General features: G+C 43.8%; 1 protein-coding gene across 1 annotated transcript; it reads left to right on the forward strand.

Moving 5' to 3' along the window:
* Nucleotides 1-21,103: 21,103 nt before the first annotated feature.
* lig4 (ligase IV, DNA, ATP-dependent) lies at nucleotides 21,104-25,442 on the forward strand. The gene is made up of 3 exons (XM_014151344.2): nucleotides 21,104-21,248; nucleotides 21,602-21,717; nucleotides 22,079-25,442. Exon 3 carries the CDS (start codon nucleotides 22,087-22,089, stop codon nucleotides 24,829-24,831), a length of 2,745 nt encoding a protein of 914 aa, XP_014006819.1. The 5' UTR covers nucleotides 21,104-21,248; nucleotides 21,602-21,717; nucleotides 22,079-22,086; the 3' UTR covers nucleotides 24,832-25,442.
* Nucleotides 25,443-25,920: the final 478 nt, after the last annotated feature.

Here is a 25,920-nt window from a genome sequence, read left to right on the forward strand (position 1 = left end):
CTGGAAAATAATCCTGCAGCAACAGGAAATGTGAATTATAATTGATGGAAATTTGTGTAGGGGTTGACAACTTTTTTGTTAGGGCAAATCAAGTCTGATATTTTAAAGTGGAAATTTCAACATTTAAAAGCCTTTTTAAACCCTGAACACACTGCAAGTTTGCATTTCCTGCTGTGCAGGAAAATTCTCAGCAACAAAAGAGTGATCAAATTAAAATCCTACGTCTGTATATAGTGCACTACTTATGACCAGAGCCCTATTGATTCTGGTCAAAAGTAGTGCACTTCATAGGGAATAGCGTGCCATTCCCTCTCTTATTTCTTTAATCTGCGCTGATTTGAAAGGTATTTATCCAGATGTCTTCTCAGATCAGTGTAGGTTAAGAAAAGGAGAGGACATTACTCTACATTGTTGAGATGTACGGTAGAGTGTAGAGTAGTTTCCTCCATTTCTTAATCTACATCATGTACCCCATGTCTGTTCAGCTCTCCACTTGGGGGAGAACAGTATCATCCATCCTTCTCATTATATATTACTAATCCTCTCCTACTCTCTCGCCACAAAAATAATTTTCCTATCTTTGTGTTTGTTGCTGACCTTCGATAGCCACTGGCACACTGGAGAAGTTTGCTCTTCCCTGATTAATCCCTGTTTCAACTGTACCGGGCAGATGGCAGACAGCGCGTATGGCATTGTATGGGCAAGCAGTTTGCTGATGTCAACGTTGTGAACAGAGTGCCCCATGGTGGCTGTTGGGTTATGGCATGGGCAGGCATAAGCTACGGGTAACAAATACAATTGCATTTTATCGATAGCAATTTGAATACACACAGATATCTTGATGAGATCCTGTCGTGCATTGTCTTGCTATTCACCCGCCTCCATTACCTCATGTCTCAGCATGATAATGCACGGCCCCATGTCGCAAGGATGTGTACACAATTCCTGGATGCTGAAAATGTCTTAGTTCTTCCATGGCCTGCATACTCACCAGACATGTCACCCATTGAGCATGTTTGGGATGCTCTGGATCGACGTGTACGACAGCATGTTCCAGTTCCCGCCAATATCCAGAAACTTCGCACAGCCATTGAAGAGGAGTGGGACAACATTCCACAGGCCACAGTCAACAGCCTGATCAACTCTATGTGAAGGAGATGTCGCGCTGCATGAGGCAAATGGTGGTCACAGATGCTGACTGTTTTTCTGATCCATGCAATTACCTTATTTTTAAGGTACAGTATCTGTGACCAACTAATGCATATCTGTATTCCCAGTCATGTGAAATCCATAGATTAGGGCCTTATGAATTTATTTCAATTGACTGATGAGTTGGGGCGGCAGGGTAGCCTAGTGGTTAGAGCGTTAACCGAAAGCCTGCAAGTTCAAATCCCCGAGCTGACAAGGTACAAATCTGTCGGTCTGCCCCTGAACAAGGCAGTTAACCAACCCACTGTTCCTAGGCCATCATTGAAAATAGGAATTTGTTCTTAACTGACTTGCCTAGTTAAATAAAGGCAAAATAACACTAGTATTACCCCTCTGTGGAAAGGTGAGACTCTCACAAACACATACGTACATGTTGTTTTTTAAGCTCTAGGATGCCCACAAGCCTCACAAGACTCGTCTGAAGGTAGCCCAGTACCAGTTTGAAAAATTCATGTAAGTATACACTGAGTGTACAAAACATTAAGGGCACCATGACATATACTGACCAGGTGAATCCAGGTGAAAGCTATGATCCCTTATTGATGTCACTTGTTAAATCCACTTCAATCAGTGCAGCTAAAGGGTAGGAGACAAGTAAACAAGGATTTTTAAGCCTTGAGACAATTGAGGCATGGAGTATGTATGTGTGCTATTCAGAGGGTGAATGGGAAAGACAAAAGATTTAAACGCTGAACAGTTTCCTCTGTGTGTCAAGAATGGTCCACCACCCAAAGGACATCCAGCCAACTTGACACAACTGTGGGAAGCATTGACACGCTTTCGACACCTTGTAGAGTCCATTCCCCGACGACTCAATATTAGGACATTTATTTAAATAATTTCCTGATCTTTTTTATATCATACGAATCTATTATTCAATGGGTTTGTATGGGCTAATAGCAGTTAGGCCAAATTCAGTGTTTCATCAAATCATCTTGTAATATATATTCTTTATACCTTAAGGGGTCCTACAATTAAAAATCTAACTTTAGCACTACCAAAGGACTCATGACTTGACTCATGATTAGAGTATTACAGACTCTGACAATCAGATTTGGAACTCGCTCAGAATTGGGACTCAACCGGGACTTGACTGTTTAGCGACTTGACTACATCACTGCATGACCAAACCATGAACTGTGGTGTTGAATGTGGAGACCAAACTTTACACTTGGCTAATGATTGCCATTCTGCAGTCCAGGCTTTCCCTAATGGATCAGACACATTGGGAAGTCAAGTGCCAGTGAGTTCAGCAGTAAAGCTGAGTAGCTGATTTACATCACACACACCACTGACTTACACAGTCTATCTGTGTCTGTCTGTCTGTCTGTCTGTCTGTCTGTCTGTCTGTCTGTCTGTCTGTCTGTCTGTCTGTCTGTCTGTCTGTCTGTCTGTCTGTCTGTCTGTCTGTCTGTCTGTCTGTCTGTCTGTCTGTCTGTCTGTCTGTCTGTCTGTCTGTCTGTCTGTCTGTCTGTCTGTCTGTCTGTCTGTCTGTCACCACATTGCTTATGGTGGCTAAGGTTAGCTGAAGTTTGTAGTGGCTGTTTAAATAACTGAACCCTGGATTACATTTATTCTTGGCCAATAGACTACTATCAGGTTGAGGAACCATCTAACACCAAGTTGTAAAATAGGGAACTTTCCTTTAATGACATACATAACCTTTTGATATAACTAAAAGTATTCCTACCCATTTAAATACATGCCATTGCTCTATGATTTGCATGTGAGCATACCAGATACTAGATAGGCTACCTGCTACACATGGCTAGTGTAAAAGGTATGGAACTAGATATACGCTTGCTTCCTGGTTGGGTTCTATGAATGGCTTGCTATGTTTGTTTACAGATTAACAGACTCTAAAGGTCTTTACCAACTAACTGGTTTGAGAAGCGTGCCAAACGTTTCAGATTGCGACTGCCGTGGACAAGCAGGATGATTCCCTGATTCACCTCTACGCAGACGACACCATTCTGTATACATCTGGCCCTTCTTTGGACACTGTGTTAACTAACCTCCAAACAAGCTTCAATGCCATACAACACTCCTTCTGTGGCCTCCAACTGCTCTTAAACGCTAGCAAAACCAAATGCATGCTTTTCAACCGTTCGCTGCCCGCACCCGCCCGCCCGACTAGCATCACTACTCTGGACGGTTCTGACCTAGAATACGTGGATAACTACAAATAACTAAGTGTCTGGCTAGACTGTAAACTCTCTTTCCAGACTCATATCAAACATCTCCAATCCAAAATCAAACCTAGAATCGGCTTTCTATTTCGCAACAAAGCCTCCTTCACTCACGCTGTCAAACTTACCCTAGTAGAACTGACTATCCTACCGATCCTCGACTTCGGCGATGTCATCTACAAAATAGCTTCCAATACTCTACTCAGCAAATTGGATGCAGTCTATCACAGTGCCATCCGTTTTGTTACCAAAGCGCCTTATACCACCCACCACTGCGACCTGTATGCTCTAGTCGGCTGGCCCTCGCTACATATTCGTCGCCAGACCCACTGGCTCCAGGTCATCTATAAGTCTATGCTAGGTAAAGCTCCGCCTTATCTCAGCTCACTGGTCACGATAACAACACCCACCCGTAGCACGCGCTCCAGCAGGTATATCTCACTGGTCATCTCCAAAGCCAACACCTCCTTTGGATGCCTTTCCTTCCAGTTCTCTGCTGCCAGTGACTGGAACGAATTGCAAAAATCGCTGAAGCTGGAGACTTACATTTCCCTCACTAACTTTAAACATCAGCTATCTGAGCAGCTAACCGATCGCTGCAGCTGTACATAGTCCATCTGTAAATAGCTCACCCAATCTACCTACCTCATCCCCATATTGTTTTATTTACCTTGCTGCTCTTTTGCACACCAGTATCACTACTTACACACCACCAACTGCTCATCATCATCTGCTCATCTATCACTCCAGTGTTAATCTGCTTAATTGTAATTACTTTGCTACTATGGCCTATTTATTGCCTTACCTCCTCATGCCATTTGCACACACTGTATGTAGACTTTCTTTATTTCTATTGTGTTATGCTTGTTTATCCCATGTGTAACTCTGTGTTGTTGTTTCTGTCGCAATGCTTTGCTTTATCTTGGCCAAGCTTGTTCTCAACTAGCTTACCTGGTTAAATAAAGGTTAAATATTTGTTTTTTTAAAGCTTAAGGTATGATCATGGGAAGCGGCTCAAAGAAATATTAAATACTACTATAAAATGGGGACTGTGTGCCCATTTGCGAGCAGATCTTCAATTCCCCAAATGTTTTATTTAATTCCCAGAGGCTAGCAGCTTCCCCATTGAGTTAAACTGATTAAATGCTAAACTAAGGTTCCCAGGTCGGCTTGTTTTTTTTCATTGATTACACTGCAGTCACAAGTCACACTTGATTGGCCAGGTCTATAACAGATGTAAGAACTGAATAGATTTAACATTCATTCATCTGCATTTCAGGTCTAGAGTGGCTAGACCATGTTTGCTAACTAACTCACTGTGATGGATATCTCAACTGATGCATATTGGATGGGCACATTGAAATAAAGCCTTCTAAAACAAGACATTTGCTGAGGGGAATATATGCCTTCAATGGCATTGCAGCTGGATAAGGAAAACCTGTACTCACGGAAGTAAAACAAATGGTGGCATTGCCCAATACGTTGCCCCATCATGCTTATGTGATGAGTAAACTTGCCTGAGACTAGTATTAACTCCCCAAACTAATGCACAGACTTTAGCTTAGCGGGCTAACACTGTCTTCTGGTGCACAGACAACCTGGGTTCAAAACCCAGTTGGTCACATTAGGCGCACCATGCATCAAGATCACAAAATACACAACAGCTATTTTAACAACCCAAACATCCACCTGGTCTGTTTACTCAAGGACTGTGTCCCAAATGGCATCCTATTCCATATGTACTACATTACTTTTGACCCTCATGAAAAAGTACTACTGAATTACTACTCATCACTACTGCACAAGATCTACACAAAACCTACTGGTTTTACTACTTGATTGCTATTGAGATGTGTAATAAACTGAGAGTGATTTATGTAGTAATTTAAGTAGTAATGAGTGATGCATTGGGATGCTTCACTACTGGTGCACACTATGTATTTCCTATTTATTTCCATTCTCCCTTAATGACTACTGTGTAACTACTGAGCTTTTTGGTATCTACTACCTAAAACTGTCACGCCATGATCTGTTTCACCTGTCTTGGTGATTGTCTCTACCCACCTCCAGGTGTCTCCTGTTTTCCCCATTAGTGCCCGGTGTATTTATCCCTGTGTTTCCTGTCTCTCTGTGCCAGTTCATCTCATTTTGCCAAGTCAACCAGTGTTTCTCCTAGCTCGTATTTTCCCCAGTCTCCATTTTTTTCCTAGCCCTCCTGGTTTTGACCCTTGCCTGTCCTGACACCGAATCCGCCTGCCTAACCATTCTGCATGTTCTGACCTTCGAGCCTGCCTATCCCCCTGTACTGTTTGGACCTGGTTTATGAACTCTCGCCTGTCCCAGACCTGCTGTTTGCCTACCCCTTTTGGTGTAATAAATGTCGGAGCTCAACCATCTGCCTCCTGTGTCTACATTTGGGTCTCGCCATGTGCCCTCATAAAAACCTACTCAATTCCTACATGCTGTATGCCTACTCAATCCCTATTGAATTACTACTGCCATTTGTGTGTGTAGTGTTGTGTCACTGCTGAATTGCTCCTGATCCTTTTGAATTAATATTGAAAACTGACATTTACTACTCATCTTGTTTCCCTACTGTCACTACTAGACTAGTGCACATGTTATTTCCTCAAGTTTCTAACTGTAGTTGTATAATCCAACAATAAATAATAAGCTAATACAAACTTAATTGAGATTTTGTTTTTATTAAATTGTCACGGCTGTCTGAAGAATGGGACCAAAGCGCAGCGTGTGTACCGTTCCACATTTTATTTAAACTGAGAAACTATGCAAGACATACAAAACAACAAACCGTGACGAAGAGGTGCAACATACACTTACCGTAATTTCCGGACTATTGAGCGCACCTGAATATAAGCCAGACGGGCACTGAATTTTTTTATTTTTAATTTTTAACATAAATAAGCCGCAGGTGCCTACCGGTACATTGAAACAAATTAACTTTACACAGGCTTTAACGAAACACGGCTTGTAACAAAAATAAATAGGCTTTAACGAAACACGGCTTGTAACAAAAATAAATAGGCTTTAACGAAACACGGCTTGTAACAAAAATAAATAGGCTTTAACGAAACACGGCTTGTAAAAAAAAAAAAAAATTGCAGTAAACAGTAGCCTACCAAGAAAGTCATTGGTCACTATCTTCCTCCTCCTGTGCACTGAAACCACTGAAGTCATCTCCTTTCAAAAAAAATGTAAAGCGTGAAAAATCCATATATAGTGGGGGAAAAAAGTATTTGATCCCCTGCTGATTTTGTACGTTTGCCCACTTACAAAGAAATGATCAGTCTATAATTTTAATGGTAGGTTTATTTGAACAGTGAGAGACAGAATAACAACAAAAAAATCCAGAAAAACGCATGTCAAAAATGTTATAAAATTATTAGCATTTTAATGAGGGAAATAAGTATTTGACCCCTTTGCAAAACATGACTTAGTACTTGGTGGCAAAACCCTTGTTGGCAATCACAGAGGTCAGACGTTTCTTGTAGTTGGCCACCAGGTTTGCACACATCTCAGGAGGGATTTTGTCCCACTCCTCTTTGCAGATCTTCTCCAAGTCATTAAGGTTTCGAGGCTGACATTTGGCAACTCAAACCTTCAGCTCCCTCCACAGATTTTCTATGGGATTAAGGTCTGGAGACTGGCTAGGCCACTCCAGGACCTTAATGTGCTTCTTCTTGAGCTACTCCTTTGTTGCCTTGGCTGTGTGTTTTGGGTAATTGTCATGCTGGAATACCCATCCACGACCCATTTTCAATGCCCTGGCTGAGGGAAGGAGGTTCTCCCCCAAGATTTGACGGTACATGGCCCCGTCCATCGTCCCTTTGATGCGGTGAAGTTGTCTTGTCCCCTTAGCAGAAAAACACCCCCAAAGCATAATGTTTCCACCTACATGTTTGACGGTGGAGATGGTGTTCTTGGGGTCATAGGCAGCATTCCTCCTCCTCCAAACACGGCGAGTTGAGTTGATGCCAAAGAGCTCCATTTTGGTCTCATCTGACCACAACACTTTCACCAGTTGTCCTCTGAATCATTCAGATGTTCATTGGCAAACTTCAGACGGGCATGTATATGTATTCTTGAGCAGGGGGACCTTGCGGGCGCTGCAGGATTTCAGTCCTTCACGGCATAGTGTCTTACCAATTGTTTTCTTGGTGACTATGGTCCTAACTGCCTTGAGATCATTGACAAGCTCCTTCCGTGTAGTTCTGGGCTGATTCCTCACCGTTCTCATGATCATTGCAACTCCACGAGGTGAGATCTTGCATGGAGCCCCAGGCCGAGGGAGTTTGACAGTTCTTTTGTGTTTCTTCCATTTGCGAATAATCGCACCAAATGTTGTCACCTTCTCACCAAGCTGCTTGGCGATGGTCTTGTTGCCCATTCCAGCCTTGTGTACATCTACAATCTTGTCCCTGACATCCTTGGAGAGCTCTTTGGTCTTGGCCATGGTGGAGAGTTTGGAATCTGATTGATTGATTGATTGATTGCTTCTGTGGATAGGTGTCTTTTTTACAGGTAACAAGCTGCGGTTAGGAGCACTCCCTTTAAGAGTGTGCTCCTAATCTCAGCTCGTTACCTGTATAAAAGACACCTGGGAGCCAGAAATCTTTCTAATTGAGAGGGGGTCAAATACTTATTTCCCTCATTAAAATGCAAATCAATTTATAAAATTTTTGACGTGCATTTTTCTGGATATTTTTGTTGTTATTCTGTCTCTCATTGTTCAAATAAACCTACCATTAAAATTATAGACTGATAATTTCTTTGTCAGTGGGCAAACGTACAAAATCAGCAGGGGATCAAATACTTTTCCCCCCCACTGTATTAGCCGCGTCATTGTTTAAGCCGCGAGGTTCAAAGCGTGGGAAAAAAGTTGTGGCTTATAGTCCGGAAATTACGGTACTCAAAATACAATCTCCCACAAACCCAGGTGGGAAAAACAACTACTTAAGTATGATCTGCTTAACATCCTTATCATTTATCGCCCTCCAGGTTCCCTTGGAGAGTTCATCAATGAGCTTGACGCCTTGATAAGTTCTTTTCCTGAGGATGGCTCACCTCTCACAGTTCTGGGTGACTTTAACCTGTTATGGCTAGGGGGCAGTATTTTCACGGCTGGATAAAAAACGTACCCGATTTAATCTGGTTACCACTCCTACCCAGTAACTAGAATATGCATATACTTATTACATATGGATAGAAAACACCCTAAAGTTTCTAAAACTGTTTGAATGGTGTCTGTGAGTATAACAGAACTCATTTGGCAGGCAAAAAACTGAGAAGGTTTCATGCAGGAAGTGGCCTGTCTGACAAGGTGTCGTTCTTCTTGTCTCTGTTTATTGAAGAGTGAGGATCTTAGCTGTCCCGTGACACTTCCTACGGCTGCCATAGGGTCTCAGAAGGCGGTAAAAAGCTGAATCGTGGCTTTGCAGGCTCTGGCTGAAAAAAAGTAGCGCGTTTGGGTAGTGGCTGGTTACAGTACTGTGAGACTCAGGCTCGTGCCCGCGTCGACCGAAAGCTGTGTTTTCTTTCCTCTGTTTAGCTAAATGGACATTCCTGGTCGGAATATTATCGCTTTTTTACGAGAAAAATGGCATAAAAATGGATTTTAAACAGCGGTTGACATGCTTCGAAGTACGGTAATGGAATATTTAGATTTTTTTTGTCACGAATTGCGCCATGCGCGCGACCCTTATTTACCCTTTCAGATAGTGTCTGGAACGCACGAACAAAACGCCGCAATTTGGATATAACGATGGATTATTTTGGACCAAACCAACATTTGTTATTGAAGTAGCAGTCCTGGGAGTGCATTCTGACGAAGACAACAAAAGGTAATCAAACTTTTATAATAGTAAATCTGATTTTGGTGAAGGCTAAACCTGCCGGGTGTCTAAATAGCTAGCCCGTGATGCCTGGGCTATGTACTTAGAATATTGCAAAATGTGCTTTCACCAAAAGCTATTTTAAAATCGGACATATCGAGTGCATAGAGGAGTTCTGTATCTATAATTCGTAAAATAATTGTTATGCTTTTTGTGAACGTTTATCGTGAGTAATTTAGTAAATTGTTAGTAAATTCCCCGGAAGTTTGCGGGGGGTATGCTAGTTCTGAACGTCACATGCTAATGTAAAAAGCTGGTTTTTGATATAAATATGAACTTGATTGAACAAAACATGCATGTATTGTATAACATAATGTCCTAGGTGTGTCAACTGATGAAGATCATCAAAGGTTAGTGCTGCATTTAGCTGTCTTCTGGGTTTTTGTGACATTATATGCTAGCTTGAAAAATGGGTGTCTGATTATTTCTGGCTTGGTACTCTGCTGACATAATCTAATGTTTTGCTTTCGCTGTAAAGCCTTTTTGAAATCGGACAGTGTGGTTAGATAAAGGAGAGTCTTGTCTTTAAAATGCTGTGAAATAGTCATATGTTTGAAAAATTGAAGTTTTTGTATTTTTGAGGAATTTGTAATTCGCGCCACGCCTATCATTGGATATTGGAGCAGGTGTTCCGCTAGCGGAACGTCTAGATGTAAGAGGTTTAACCTCCCCACGTCTACCTTTGACTCATTCCTCTCTGCCTCCTTCTTTCCACTCCTCTCCTCTTTTGACCTCACCCTCTCACCTTCCCCCCCTACTCACAAGGCAGGCAATACGCTTGACCTCATCTTTACTAGATGCTGTTCTTCCACTAATCTCATTGCAACTCCCCTCCAAGTCTCTGACCACTACCTTGTATCCTTTTCCCTCTCGCTCTCATCCAACACTTCTCACTCTGCCCCTACTCGGATGGTATTGCGCCGTCCCAACCTTCGCTCTCTCTCTCCCGCTACTCTCTCCTCTTCCATCCTATCATCTCTTCCCTCTGCTCAAACCTTCTCCAACCTATCTCCTGATTCTGCCTCCTCAACCCTCCTCTCCTCCCTCTCTGCGTCCTTTGATTTTCTCTGTCCTCTATCCTCCAGGCCGGCTCGGTCCTCCCCTCCTGCTCCGTGGCTCGACGACTCACTGCGAGCTCACAGAACAGGGCTCCGGGCAGCCGAGCGGAAATGGAGGAAAACTCGCCTCCCTGCGGACCTGGCATCCTTTCACTCCCTCCTCTCTACATTTTCCTCTTCTGTCTCTGCTGCTAAAGCCACCTTCTACCACTCTAAATTCCAAGCATCTGCCTCTAACCCTAGGAAGCTCTTTGCTACCTTCTCCTCCCTCCTGAATCCCCCCCCCCCCTCCCTCTCTGCGGATGACTTCGTCAACCATTTTGAAAAGAAGGTTAACGACATCCGATCCTCGTTTGCTAAGTCAAACGACACCGCTGGTCCTGCTCACATTGCCCTACCCTGTGCTTTGACCTCTTTCTCCCCTCTCTCTCCAGATGAAATCTCACGTCTTGTGACGGCCGGCCGCCCAACAACCTGCCCACTTGACCCTATCCCCTCCTCTCTTCTCCAGACCATTTCCGGAGACCTTCTCCCCTACCTCACCTCGCTCATCAACTCATCCTTGACCTCTGGCTACGTCCCTCTGGCTACGTCCCTTCCGTCTTCAAGACGTGTGGCTCAGTTGGTAGAGCATGGTGTTTGCAACGCCAGGGTTGTGGGTTCGATTCCCACGGGGGACCAGTACAGGAAAAAAAATTATGAAATGTATGCATTCACTACTGTAAGTCGCTCTGGATAAGAGCGTCTGCTAAAATGTAAATGTAAAAATGTAATTCAAGAGAGCGAGAGTTGCACCCCTTCTGAAAAAACCTACACTCGATCCCTCCGATGTCAACAACTACAGACCAGTATCCCTTCTTTCTTTTCTCTCCAAAACTCTTGAACGTGCCGTCCTTGGCCAGCTCTCTTGCTATCTCTCTCAGAATGACCTTCTTGATCCTAATCAGTCAGGTTTCAAGACTGGGCATTCAACTGAGACTGCTCTTCTCTGTGTCACGGAGGCTCTCCGCACTGCTAAAGCTAACTCTCTCTCCTCTGCTCTCATCCTTCTAGACCTATCTGCTGCCTTTGATACTGTGAACCATCAGATGCTCCTCTCCACCCTCTCCGAGCTGGGCATCTCCGGCGCGGCCCACGCTTGGATTGCGTCCTACCTGACAGGTCGCTCCTACCAGGTGGCGTGGCGAGAATCTGTCTCCACACCACGTGCTCTCACCAGTGGTGTCCCCAAGGGCTCTGTTCTAGGCCCTCTCCTATTCTCGCTATACACCAAGTCTCTTGGGTCTGTCATATCCTCACATGGTCTCTCCTATCATTGCTATGCAGACGACACACAATTAATTTTCTCCTTTCCCCCTTCTGACAACCAGGTGGCGAATCGCATCTCTGCATGTCTGGCAGACATATCATATCAGTGTGGATGACGGATCACCACCTCAAGCTGAACCTCGGCAAGACGGAGCTGCTCTTCCTCCCGGGGAAGGACTGCCCGTTCCATGATCTCGCCATCACGGTTGACAACTCCCTTGTGTCCTCCTCCCAGAGTGCTAAGAACCTTGGAGTGACCCTGGACAACACCCTGTCGTTCTCCACTAACATCAAGGCGGTGACCCGATCCTGTAGGTTCATGCTCTACAACATTCGCAGAGTACGACCCTGCCTCACACAGGAAGCGGCGCAGGTCCTAATCCAGGCACTTGTCATCTCCCGCCTGGATTACTGCAACTCGCTGTTGGCTGGGCTCCCTGCCTGTGCCATTAAACCCCTACAACTCATCCAGAACGCCGCAGCCCGTCTGGTGTTCAACCTTCCCAAGTTCTCTCACGTCACCCCGCTCCTCCGCTCTCTCCACTGGCTTCCAGTTGAAGCTCGCATCCGCTACAAGACCATGGTGCTTGCCTACGGAGCTGTGAGGGGAACGGCACCTCCGTACCTTCAGGCTCTGATCAGGCCCTACACCCAATCAAGGGCACTGCATTCATCCACCTCTGGCCTGCTCGCCTCCCTACCTCTGAGGAAGCACAGTTCCCGCTCAGCCCAGTCAAAACTGTTCGCTGCTCTGGCACCCCAATGGTGGAACAAGCTCCCTCACGACGCCAGGACAGCAGAGTCAATCACCACCTTCCGGAGACACCTTAAACCCCACCTCTTCAAGGAATACCTGGGATAGGATAAAGTTATCCTTCTAACCCCCCCCCCCCCCCTTAAAAGATTTAGATGCACTATTGTAAGTGGTTGTTCCACTGGATATTATAAGGTGAATGCACCAATTTGTAAGTCGCTCTGGATAAGAGCGTCTGCTAAATGACTTAAATGTAAATGTAAATGTAAATCTCCAATTAGAGACAACAATGACCAGCTGCCTCTAATTGGAGATCATCCCCCCCCAAAAACAACATAGAAATACAGAAACAAGAACATGACAACATAGAAAATCTAAACTAGACACAACCCCGTTACGCCCTGACCTACTCGACCATAGAAAATAAAAGCTTCTATGGTCAGGATGTGACATAAATACATATTATATATTTACACTTATGTTAATCCCTTTTAGACCTTGTCTTCTTCAGCTTTGATTTAACTATCTTCAGATCCTCTTTTTTGTTGCGGCAACATTTCTCCACCACAGTATCCTTTTAGAAAATTAAGACAAGCACAAGAGGCAACAAATTATAAGCCATTATCAACAGAGGCCACATAAGACAACCCAGAAAAACATTTGATAAACAATGTTAATCTTGCCAACAATGGCCTCCGGTATTCTTATTTCGAGGGCCTCCTTGGCAACATGTCAAAAGAGGTAATTAGAATGAGTAAGTATACTAATATGAACATACTTTACATTTGCACACAAACACATACTTATTAATAAGCTAGCATTGTCACGCCTGCTCCCCCTCCCTGGCGCTCAAAGGCGCCAGGCTCCCCAGCATTGCACACACCTGCCTTTCCCCATGTCACGTGCATCAGCGATTATTGGACTCACCTGGACTCAATCACCTCTGTCATTTCCTCCCCTATATCTGTCTGGTTCCCCGCTCTGTTCCCTGCTTCAGCATTAATGTTCACATGTCCTTGTATACCTGTGTGCTGACGCTGTTCCTGTCTTTTTTCATAGCTGTTCCCGATTAAACGTTTGCCTCCCCAGACCTGCTTCTCATCTCCGGCGTCGGTCCTTGCAAGCATGATGAAATCAGTCTACATAGCTACACTTCAATGGGGCTAGCAAACAGCTAGGCTAAACACAAGACCGTTTTGGCTAGCAATCTTCTAGATATGGTAAAAAGTTACATAAAAGACTAAATGACATGAAAGTTTTCATAACCATAAAAGACTGTTATACTTACAGATGGTGAAAGTTAGGATAACAAAAATTGGAAGATGATTATAGTTAGCTAACAACTACTACTTCCTGTTTTGACTTCTTCTGTGGTTGCGAAAAGCTGGTAGTCTGGCTTGTGTAGTGACTACTTATTTACTACCAAGTAGTCAAAATCTGTACCTGATCACTACTGGAAACACTACTGTTTTCCTACTGAACACGACAAAACTCTACTTGTGTATCTTGAGTAGTGCATAAACTACAGGTTCACTGCATAGTCACTTCTGCTCAAATAGGTTTTGTGTAGTAGTTGGTTTTGTGTAGTAATTCACTAGTATTTTTCATGAGTGGGGTCTATAGGGCTCTGTTCAAAAGTAGTGTGCTAGGGAATATGGTGCCATTTGAGACACACCCATGGTATTTTTACCCCTTGTACTTTAATTTTATATGTTTGTATTTTGTACCAGAGCCTCCTTCCAATCACTGTTACTTTGTTTTGTACAATACCCCTTATTTTGACGTCAACACAAACGACTTCAATGATGGCAGTTTCAGATTGATCTATGTAGCGAACATAGAGCAGTGGAAGAATTCACTTTGATTCGTCAGGCAAATCTTTAAGGAGAGCCTGTGATATCTTGGGTAGGTTGCATAAGAGGGAGATGTCGTGTGACCTCATGTCCATGGTTGTGGTGACTGGAACAAGTACTGGGACAAGTTCCAGTGTGTGTTGTAATGTGCTCAGTTGTTCTCAGTTCCCACCATCAATCCCAGAGGCCTGAAAAGGTATAGGGGAAAAAGGTTTGGAATGGGGAAATAAGTCACAGTCAAAATTTGGAAATTCCACCCCTGGTCCTTGAATGTAAGTAACAGCATGTCACGACTTCCGCCGAGGTCGGTCCCTCTCCTTGTTCGGGCGGCGTTCGGCGGTCGACGTCACCAACCTACTAGCCATCGCCGATCCACTTTTCATTTTCCATTGGTTTTGTCTTGTCTTCCATCACACCTGGTTCCAATTCCATCAATTACATGTTGTGTATTTAACCCTCTGTTCCCCCCATGTCCTTGTCTGTAATTGTTTGTTGTCAGTGCTTGTGCACGGTCTGTTCTGGTGTGCGTCGGGGTATGTACCCATTTATTTCATTGTTCTGTATCCAGGGGGTTTTGATGATTAAACTGAGCCGTTGGAAACACAGTTTTGCTCTCCTGCGTCTGATTTCTCTGCCACCAGTACGCACCCCTGACACAGCGTATGTACAAACCACCATTAAACCACCTTATCTCTTGACTGGTGATATATCCTTAGGGAGTAAGGGTAAACAGGAATCCTCTCCAATACCAAGAAAACAACATACATTTTTTAGCAGACACTCTTATCCAGAACGACTTACAGAAGTAATTAGGGTTAAGTGCCTTGCTCAATATTTTTTCTTGTTTTACCTAATTGGCTCCTGGATTCAAACCAGCGACCTTTTGGTTACTGGCCAACACTCTTAATTGCTACATGGCTATTGCGGCCCACCCGCTCAATGACATGGTAGAGTAGGTCATTATTGGGCAATACCCAGCGTTATCGTCAATGTCTTCCATTTCCTGGTATCAATATAACGCTATGCCTGTGGATGGACACCAGCACTCTCGTTGAACCGTCCAGTGTGGAGTAGTGTGGTGTAGTAGTCCATCTGTGCATTCCCACAGAGTGTAGTTCGTCCATCTGGTCCACCCCCATCCACTCCCGTCCGGACTGTTATCCCTTGCCATAAGCCAACAGGTCAAAGGTCAATGCGGGGGTCAGTGGAGAGCTGGCCACCCTGTTGACCTCTCTGTTTAGCTACAGGCCAGCCAGCCGTATGATGTAACCACAGGGTGCTGTACAATTCAAATGACAAAAAACATCATGTCCAGTGTGAATGTGAGCGGGAGAGAGAAAGTGAGCGTTGAAATTCACATTGGGTAGACATCAGACTAGATACAGATGTAAGATCTTAATTTGAACCAGTTTGCTACAGCAGGATAATTATCCTGCAGCAACAGGATGTCATGTCCTGACCATAGTAAGATGTTGTTTTCTATGGTAGAGTAGGTCAGGGCGTGATGGGGTGTTTTGTGTTTTTCTATGTTTTCTATATCTATGTTTAGTTCTAGTTTTCTATTTCTATGTTTTTTTGGGGGGGGCTGATCTCCAATTAGAGGCAGCTGGTCCTCGTTGTCTCTAATTTGAGATCATACTTAAGTAGGGTTTTTTTCCACCTATGTTTGTGGGTAGTTGTATTCTGTTTAGTCTATGTACATGATAGAACTGTGAGCTGATCGTTTTCGCTTTTGTTATTTTCTTTAGTGTTATGAGCACTCAACACGCTGCGCTTTGGTCCCCTCTCTACGACAGTTGTTACACAGGAAATGTGAATTATTATGTTGATTATAACTAATGTACATTTTTAAAGTGGAATTTGCTAACTTCAGAAGCATTTTTAAACCTCAAATACACTGCATTGCAGAACAGTTATCCTGCAGCAGGGTGATCAAATTAAGATCCTACATCTGTAGATGATCTGGTGGAATGACAAGAAGATCAAAAGTGATGCTGACACGCATGCAGAAACACACACACACACACAGAAAGAGAGATTGTGTGGAGGTCAATCTAAATTTAATAGAAGTATGCTCTGCACCGTCTGGCTCTCCCTGCCAGTAGAATAAAGTAAACACAGCAGGACTACACACACCACTGGCATACTACACGCCCTCACAACGCAGGGGGGACTATGACATCTTGGGAGCCTCCAACCCAATATTGTTTTGAGGGGGTTGGGGTCCAGGGGCCCTTTCCCTCCAGATAGCATATGAACACCTCATAAGCCATGTTCCTTGCTCAGACCTTGCAAGAGGGCCTCGCAAAACTGTAGCATGCCACTGACACACACACACACACACACACACACTGTATAATGTGTGTATTACATGAACTGACCTTGTCTCCGACCTGCCCGTTGTATAATGTTACGCTGCTGCAAATATAGATAGATGACCAGTATTTTCATAGAGACAGAATAAATCAAACCTGCCATGGCACTATATTTGTTTACACAACTACTGCCAGTAGCACATATCTGCAGGTGTCTCATTCTGAGAACTGGGAGCCTCCATCTGTGAGGCTTGGTTTTTTACCATAGTCAACACAATTTTGTACCAGGCCATATTTAAGCCCCAAAAAAGGCTAGAAGAAAATACGGCCAAAAGTGGGCCCCAAAATGTCATTCTTATATGCTACTGTGAAAATTCTGCCATGTGGTTTGATGGAATTTTTGTCTTAGGACTTTTGTGTTTGTCTGTGACTTTGTTTTGTTTAACTTGTCTGTGGCACTTGTTTTCTGCAACAGTTTTAACATCATCACTGTTTCTGGGATGTAATTACTGCAGCAGGGCCGTATTCATAAAGCGTCTCAGAGTAAGAGTGCTGATCTAGATTTGATAAATACCGCCCCTGGTATTGGAACCATAACAGTCCCAGTAGAAGCTTAATTACAGTTAAGTCAAAACCCAAATATGTTCCATATCCATATACTGTACCTCTATGAAGGATGAGCAGTACAAACCTGCCAGTCCCAGATGATACTACCCCGCCCCCCCACATACCCCTTCAAATCCTCTCCTGCATTCCCCCCTCTCACACTGGAGCGTGCAGAAGCATGCCACGACATCGGCAGCAGCAGCTGACGTCACTTGTTTACCATCTTCTAGGTCGGCGCTCGCTCTACCACGCTCTCTGACTGTGGCACATAAAGCACTGTTACGCAACCTCTGTTATGAACCTGGCTAACTCTGCAGTCCTACTGTGTAAAGTGAGACCTTGCTATGGCTGACTGTTGATGTTGGTTTGGCTCAAGCTTTTCATGACAGCAGACCATTGTATAGGCCTATATCCCTGTCAAGCATCTGCTCTACTGTATAAATGAGCCATGTGCCCCTACGATAAACCAGCGTGGAGTGTGTGTTTGTGTTCTCTGTCCTGCGGCTCCATCTCTTCCTGGCTGTCTCCACTACTGCAGCAGCAGCAGAACTGGATATAAACAACTCTGGCTGTGTGGTGACTCAGGACTGTGCGGCTCTCTCCCTCTCCCTCTCCCTCCCTCTCTCTCTTTCTAGCATGTAGAGGGAGAGGAGGCCCCCTAGTGGGCAAAGATTATTGCAAACTGGACGACCTACTTCAGAGGAAGAAGTTGCCCTCTAAGCACAGATCTAGGATCAGATTGCCCTAGCCCGAATAATTACCTTAACCATTAGGAGTATGAAACAATATCTGACTTTCTATCAGTGTCAGGGTATTACCTACGAGTGCCTCTGCATCCACTGCACACCCTATAATTATTATTATATTATAATTAAATGGAGTGAAGATCCTGCTCGTCTCTTTATAGACATATTGGTCGCTGGTTAAACTACAGTACCAGTCAAAAGTTTGGACACACCTACTCATTCAAGGGTTTTTCTTTATTTTTACTATTTTCTACATTGGAGAATAACAATGAAGACATCAAAACCATGAAATAACACATATGGAATCATGTAGTAACCAAGAAAGTGTTAAACAAACCAAAATATATTTTCTATTTTAGATTCTTCAAAGTAGCCACCCTTTGCCTTAATGACAGCTTTGCACACTCTTGGCATTCTCTCAACCAGCTTCACCTGGAATGCTTTTCCAACAGTCTTGAAGGAGTTCCCACATATGCTGAGCACTTGTTGGCTGCTTTTCCTTCACGCTGCGGTCCAACTCATCCCAAACCATCTCAACTGGGTTGAGGTCGGGTGATTGTGGAGGCCAGGTCATCTGATGCAGCACTCCATCACTCTCCTTCATGGTCAAATAGCCCTTACACAGCCTGGAGGTGTGTTTTGAAAAACAAATGATAGTCCCACGAAGCGCAAACCAGGAGGGATGGCGTATCACTGCAGAATGCTGTGGTAGCCATGCTGGTTAAGTGTGTCTTGAATTCTAAATAAATCACTGACAGTGTCATAACACCTCCTTCTCCATGCTTCACGGTGGGAACCACACATGCAAAGATAATCTGTTCACCTACTCTGCGTCTCTCAAAGACACTGCTGTTGGAACCAAAAATCTCTAATTTGGACTCATGCGACCAAAGGACAGATTTCCACCGGTCTAATGTCCATTGCTTGTGTTTCTTGGCCCAAACAAGTCTCTTCTTCTCATTGGTGTCCTTTAGTAGTGGTTTCTTTGCAGCAATTCAAACAAGAAGGACTGATTCACACAGTCTCCTCTGAACAGTTGAGATGTGTCTGTTACTTGAACTCCGTGAAGCATTATTTGGGCTGCAATTTCTGAGGCTGGTAACTCTAATGAACTTATCCTCTGCAGCAGAGGTAACTCTGGGTATTCCTTGCCTGTGGTGGTCCTCATGAGAGCCAGTTTCATCATAGCGCTTGATGGTTTTTGCGACTGCACTTGAAGAAACTTTTAAAGTTCTTGAAATTCTCCTGATTGACTGACCTTCATATCTTAAAGTAATGATGGACTGTCATTTCTCTTTGCTTATTTGAGCTGTTCTTGCCATAATATGGACTTGGTCTTTTACCAAATAGGGCTATCTTCTGTATACCACCCCTACCTTGTCACAACACAACTGATTGGTTCAAATCCATTAAGATGGAAATAAATTCCACAAATGAACTTTTAACAAGGCACACCTGTTAATTGAAATGCATTTCAGGTGACTACCTCATGAAACTGGTTGAGAGAATGCCAAGAGTGTGCAAAGCTGTCATCAAGGCAAAGGGTGGCTAATTTGAAGAATCTTAAATATAAAATTTATTTTGATTTAACACTTTTTTGTCTAATACAGTGCATGATTCCATATGTGTTATTTCATAGTTTCAAATCAAATCAAATTGTATTTGTCACATGTGCCTAATACAACAGGTGTAGACCTTACAGTGAAATGCTTACTTACAAGCCCTTAACCAACAATGCAGTTTTAAGAAAAATAAGTGTTAAGTAAAAAATAGATAAGTAAAAAATGTAATTAAAAGTAACAAGTAATTAAAGAGCAGCAGTAAAATAATAGTGTGGCTATATACAGGGGGTACCGGTAAACAGTCAATGTGCGGGGGCACCGGTTAGTCGAGGTAATTGAGGCAGCATGTACATATAGGTAGAGTTAAAGTGACTATGCATAGATAAAAAAAAACAGAGAGTAGCAGCAGCGTAAAAGAGTGGGGGCAACACAAATAGTCTGGGTAGCCATTTGATTAGCTGTTCAGGAGTCATATGGCTTGGGGGTAGAAGCTGTTAAGAAGCCTTTTGGACCTAGACTTGGCGCTCCGGTACCGCTTGCCATGCGGTAGCAGAGAGAACAGTACTTGACTAGGATGGCTGGAGTCTTTGACAATTTTTAGGGCCTTCCTCTGACACTGCCTGGTATAGAGGTCCTGGATGGCAGGAACTTGTCCCTAGTGATGTACTTACTGGGCAGTATGCACTACCCTCTGTAAAAAAACCTGAATGAGTAGATATGTCCAAACTTTTGACTGGTACTGTATATAGAATTCACTGTAAAGAGTAAGCACGAAACATTTTTTGGGGTGTGCACACAATCTTCAGTCTAAAATACTTTCATTGATCTGCAGTGTACAATACTTTTTGGGGGAACTAAAGCACCACAGTTCATATTCATCTTTATCTTCATGTTTTGCTTGGTGCAGGGACTCTTGACCTCAAGTAAATCTGTTGGTTGACATGTGGAAAGGTTGTTTGTAGGCCTACATTGTGTGTTATGTTCAGGCCAGTCAGGCAGTGCACAGTGAGGAATTTGTATGGATTTCCAGACTATATAGTTTAATACAGCCGTGAGGTGTGTGTGTGTGTGTGTGTGTGTGTGTGTGTGTGTGTGTGTGTGTGTGTGTGTGTGTGTGTGTGTGTGTGTGTGTGTGTGTGTGTGTGTGTGTGTGTGTGTGTGTGTTGCATACTGTGTCAGGACTTAAATGACTTAACCCATTTTTATGGACATTGGAACATGAGTTTGATCAAATTCAAAGCTATTATAGAGGTGTGTTTACAAAATGAATATTGCTTAATGATTATTTTTCTGCATGTAACCAAAGGTATTGTGACCATGTGCTGTATCTGCATGCAATTAATATGTATCAAAATTAAATGTTTTACAGAAACATTGATAAAATGAATGTTATCCTATCACCTTTTTATATATATATATATAAAAAAGTTGGACACAAAATAAAGGGCATTCTAATTAGCACTGCTCTAACATCTAATTTATGCTACTCCTTCATTCAGCTGTGGTTTGACACATTTTTTTTTACATGTATCTGGCGCCCTCTCCTGACGTATGAAAGAATTGCTTTTCCCCAGGTCCAATATGTCTCTTGTGTTGTTTCCGACTGCACGTTTTACGTGGCTGACGGTTTCCGCTTTGTGAACAAGGAAGTGTTTTTTAGAAACTCATATAACAGTTAGTAAATAATAATCAAAAACTGCTATGTTTATGTTTTGAGACCGAGAAGAAGTAATCAGGTAATTTGATACGTTATTTGTTGAATTTGAAATCACATCATACAACATGATAACATTAATGTATCTAACGTTAGTATCTGAGCTGACAAGGTAAAAATCTGTCGTTCTGCCCCGAACAAGTTGCTAGGCCGTCATTGAAAAAAAGAATTTGTTCTTAACTGACTAGCCTAGTTAAATAAAGGTAAATAATAAATAATCTAACAGCTGTGCCTATAGATTGCATGCTAGCTAGCATAGTTTACCGAAGTGGCCCCAGCTGCATAACCATGCACCATTGCACAACCTCTGGCACAACAACGCTAACTAGCTGTGTTTAGCATTCAAGTGCTCAACTACTGTCTGGTTTGTTTCAGGTTCGTCAGGAAACGTATGATGGATGCAGTCATAACCCGGGCATGTCACAGCATGTTGTAGAGGAGGGATCCCCAAAGAGTTGCAAGACACTGACGAGTTGGCTGGTTGCTTTGAGGTAAGATAGCTAGCTAACTTGAGATGTTGTTTTCAATAAGTATTCAGGCTATGCATTGTATAGTGTACATTCTCGCTAACTAGTTTCTAAACATGTGGCTGGTGTGATGGATTAGGCCATACAGATTTTTTAAAACACATTCTCAAATTATGTTTTGTTTATTGAGTAGTCATTAGCTACGGAACTGTGAGTAATTTGGGTAATGTTGTTATACTCAATGTACTGTGCTGTGTACATTACTTACTAAAGTACAGGGTCATTTTTCTATCAATATAACAATTACATAAACACCTGGATGAAAACTAAGAGCATCCCTTAGAATCTATGGGTCATTAATGTTTGTTCTTTTTTTTTTTTTTAGCTTTTACAATGGAGGGAACCTCAAAAAGCGAATCTGCTGCTCCCCAGAGCTCTGTCGCTGCTCAAGTTCCATTTCTTCACCTGTGCACCACGCTTGAAAAAATACAGAAGACCAAACTCAGACCAGACAAATCAAAGTTTCTCCATGACTTCATAGACTCCTGGAGGAAGTTCCATGCGGCCCTCCACAAAGACAACCCTACCACCACAGACTCTTTCTACCCGGCCATGCGTCTCATAGTCCCCTCGTTCGAAAGGGAGCGCATGGCCTATGGCATTAAAGAGAGTATGTTAGCCAAGCTCTACATAGACGTCTTGGGTCTCCCCAAGAACGGACCGGAAGCCAACAAACTGTTGAATTACCGCACCCCCACCACATCTCAGGGGGAGGCGGGTGACTTCGCTCTTATGACCTACTTTGTGTTGAAGAAACGCTGCACAAGCCAGGGCAACCTCACCATCAGAGAAGTCAACGACTTTCTGGACTCGGTGGCCATCAACAATGCCGGTAAGCAGAAGGACCTGGTGAAGAAGAGCCTGCTGCACCTTATCACCCAGAGCACGGCACTGGAGCAGAAGTGGCTTATCCGCATGATCCTGAAGGACATGAAGCTGGGGGTCAGCAAAGAGACCGTGCTCCAGGTGTTCCACTTAGATGCGGCCGAGCTCTACAACGTCACCACAGACCTAAACAAGGTGTGCCGGCAGCTCCACGACCCCTCTGTGTCCCTCAGCGAAGTGTCCATTGGCCTGTTCTTTGCCTTCAAACCTATGCTGGCCGCCGTGGCCAACATGCGCCAGGTGGAGAAGCAGATGGGAAACAGCAACTTCTTCATAGAGACCAAGCTGGATGGAGAGCGCATCCAGCTGCACAAAGATGGAGACGTCTACAAGTACTTCACACGGAACTCCTTCGAGTACACCCAGCAGTTTGGTGCATCGCCGCTAGAGGGCTCCCTGACGCCTTTCATCCACAATGTCTTCAAGCCCCACGTATTCAATTGCATCCTGGATGGGGAGATGATGGCGTACAACCCCACTGCTGACACCTTCATGCAAAAAGGAAGCAAGTTTGACATCAAGAGGCTAGTGGATGACTCCGAGCTGCAGACGTGCTTTTGCGTTTTCGATGTACTTCTTGTGAACGACCGCAAGTTTGGCAACGAGACGTTGAAGGTGCGCCACGACAACCTTCAGACTGTCTTCACTCCTGTTAAAGGGAGGATACACGTGGTGCCGAAAACGGAGGCCAAAACTATGCAAGAGGTGGTGAACGCCCTCAATGAAGCCATTGACAACAGAGAAGAGGGCATCATGGTGAAAGATCCCTCATCCGTCTACAAGCCCGATAAACGAGGTGAGGGCTGGCTCAAGATAAAGCCGGAGTACGTTGATGGCTTGATGGATGAGCTCGACCTGTTGATTGTCGGAGGCTACTGGGGAAAAGGAAGGAGAGGTGGCATGATGTCTCATTTTCTCGTTGCGGTTGCCGAAGCTCCGAAGCCTGGAGAGAAACCCTCCGTCTTCCACACGCTCTGTCGCATTGGTTCCGGCTACACCATGAAGGAGCTGTATGACTTGGGGCTGAAGCTGGCCAAGCACTGGAAAGTCTACCGGAAGAACGACCCTCCGGCCTCTATTCTGTGTGGGACGGAGAGACCAGAAGTCTACATTGACCCATGCAACTCGGTCATCATCCAGGTGAAGGCAGCAGAAATAGTCAGTAGTGACATGTACAAAACCAACTGCACTCTACGCTTCCCCAGAATCGAGAAGATCCGGGAGGATAAAGAGTGGCACCAGTGCATGACCCTAGCTGAGCTCGATCAGTTTCGCAACAAGGCGTCCGGGAAGTTGTTCTCGCGCCACCTCCGTATCAATGACAATGACGAGCCTGAAAAGAAGAAGAGCAAGTCGCTGTCAGCGGCCAAGCCCAAGAAAGCTGTCGGCGTCATCGACCACTTCAAGTCCCAGGACCTATCTGGCGTCACCAAGGAGACGGACATGTTCGAGGACGTGGAGTTCTGTGTTATGAATGGCAACGAGGCGCACCCCAAGGCGGAGCTGGAGAAAGCAGTGGCCCGATGTGGCGGTATTGTAGTCCAGAACCCGGGACCGGACACCTACTGTGTGATCGCCGCTGTGGAGAACATGCGTGTGAAGAACCTGATCTCTTCAGACCAGCACGACTTGGTGTGGGCTGCCTGGCTGCTGGAGTGCCTAGACAGGAAGCAGGTGGTGCCATGGCAACCGTGTCACATGATACACATGTCGCCCTCCACCAAGGAGCAGTTTGCCAAGGAATACGACTGCTACGGAGACAGCTACTTCGTGGACACGGACGAGCAGCAGCTGAGGGAAGTCTTCGGTCGGATTGGCAGAGCGGTCACTTTGACGGCACAGTGCATCGCTAAGTTGGAGGAACGCTACAGCTGGGACGACCTCCCCACTAGCATGTTCAGACCTTTCAGGGTCTATATGGACAGATGCACAGACATAGGAGACCCTAAAAGCATCGTACCAGCAACTTGTCTGGACACGCGGGCTCTGGAATTCCGCTTCCACGGAGGGACAGTAGTGCAGAAGCTCGAGGAAGGGGTCTCTCATGTCATAGTGGTGGAGGAAACAAGAGTGTTGGCTTTAAGAACCCTCAGACGACTCTTTACCAAAAAGTTTAAGATTGTTAGAGAGTCATGGGTAACAGAGTCTATCAAAGCAGGGTTTTTGCGGAATGACAATGACTACCTAGTGTGATGGTTAAAGCCATCCATAAAGTTATCTAATGCAAGCACTGGACAATAAGCACGTTATGATTGACATATCTCTGGGATTGTAATATTTTGTTTTAATCCATTTTAGAGTGTAAATAAATGTTTGTTTTAAAGGGTTTTCTGAATCAGAAGGTAACGTTATCCAGTGTTTTTCTACACATTTGAATATGGATAAAGGGAACGCAAGGATATAGTGTAGGCCTATATCTAAAGGTGTATCTACTGTAATTGAGGTAAGCTATTTTAATGTCCTTACCAATGCAGACTATTGTGTTAAGATATTTTAAGACTCTCTATCCCATAATTTCCCAAACTGTCAGCGAGACATCAAGGGGTGAATGCTTTGGTTTTTGCCTTAACACTACACAGCTTGATGATTAGTTCATTATTTGAATCAGCTGTGTAGTGCTAGGGCAAAAACCAAAACATGTTACCCATGGGGTCCCGAGGCCGAGTTTGGGAAAACCTGGTCTATCCACTAAACTATTTGTTTAATTTAATGCAAATTATATTATACTGTATTTTTTTTTTTTTAAGTTAATCTTTTCAATTCTCATGTTTTGGAACTAAAATAAATATTTTGAATAAATATGGGAATTGGTATTAGAAGATTGTCTTTATGTATTGTCCAGGTATCTAAATATTTAAACTGTTGTTGCAATGTTAACTTCAGTAGATTAACTGACTTTAATGAAAAAAAAGTGATTTTTATAAAGCTGTTAATTTGAGATAAAAAATAAGAAACCTGCACACTGCTCTTCCTATTATTACTGCGCTTTATAAGCTTTACGTATCGGCCTCAAGGCCTTCTTCAGAGTTGGTAATTAAATTACATCTATACTGAACAAAAATATAAACGCAACAATTTCTATCATTTTACGTAGTAAAATATCATATAAGAAAATCAGTCAATTGAAATAAATTCATAAGGCCCTAATCTATGGATTTTGCATGAGGTGATGGGGTGGATGAATGGCACGACAATGGGCCTCAGGATCTCGTCACCGTATCTCTGCATTCAAATTGCCATCGATAAAATGCAATTGTGTTCTTTGTTCGTAGCTTATGCCTG

Source organism: Salmo salar, chromosome ssa17, assembly GCF_905237065.1.
Source record: "Salmo salar chromosome ssa17, Ssal_v3.1, whole genome shotgun sequence".
Classification (NCBI taxonomy): domain Eukaryota; kingdom Metazoa; phylum Chordata; class Actinopteri; order Salmoniformes; family Salmonidae; genus Salmo; species Salmo salar.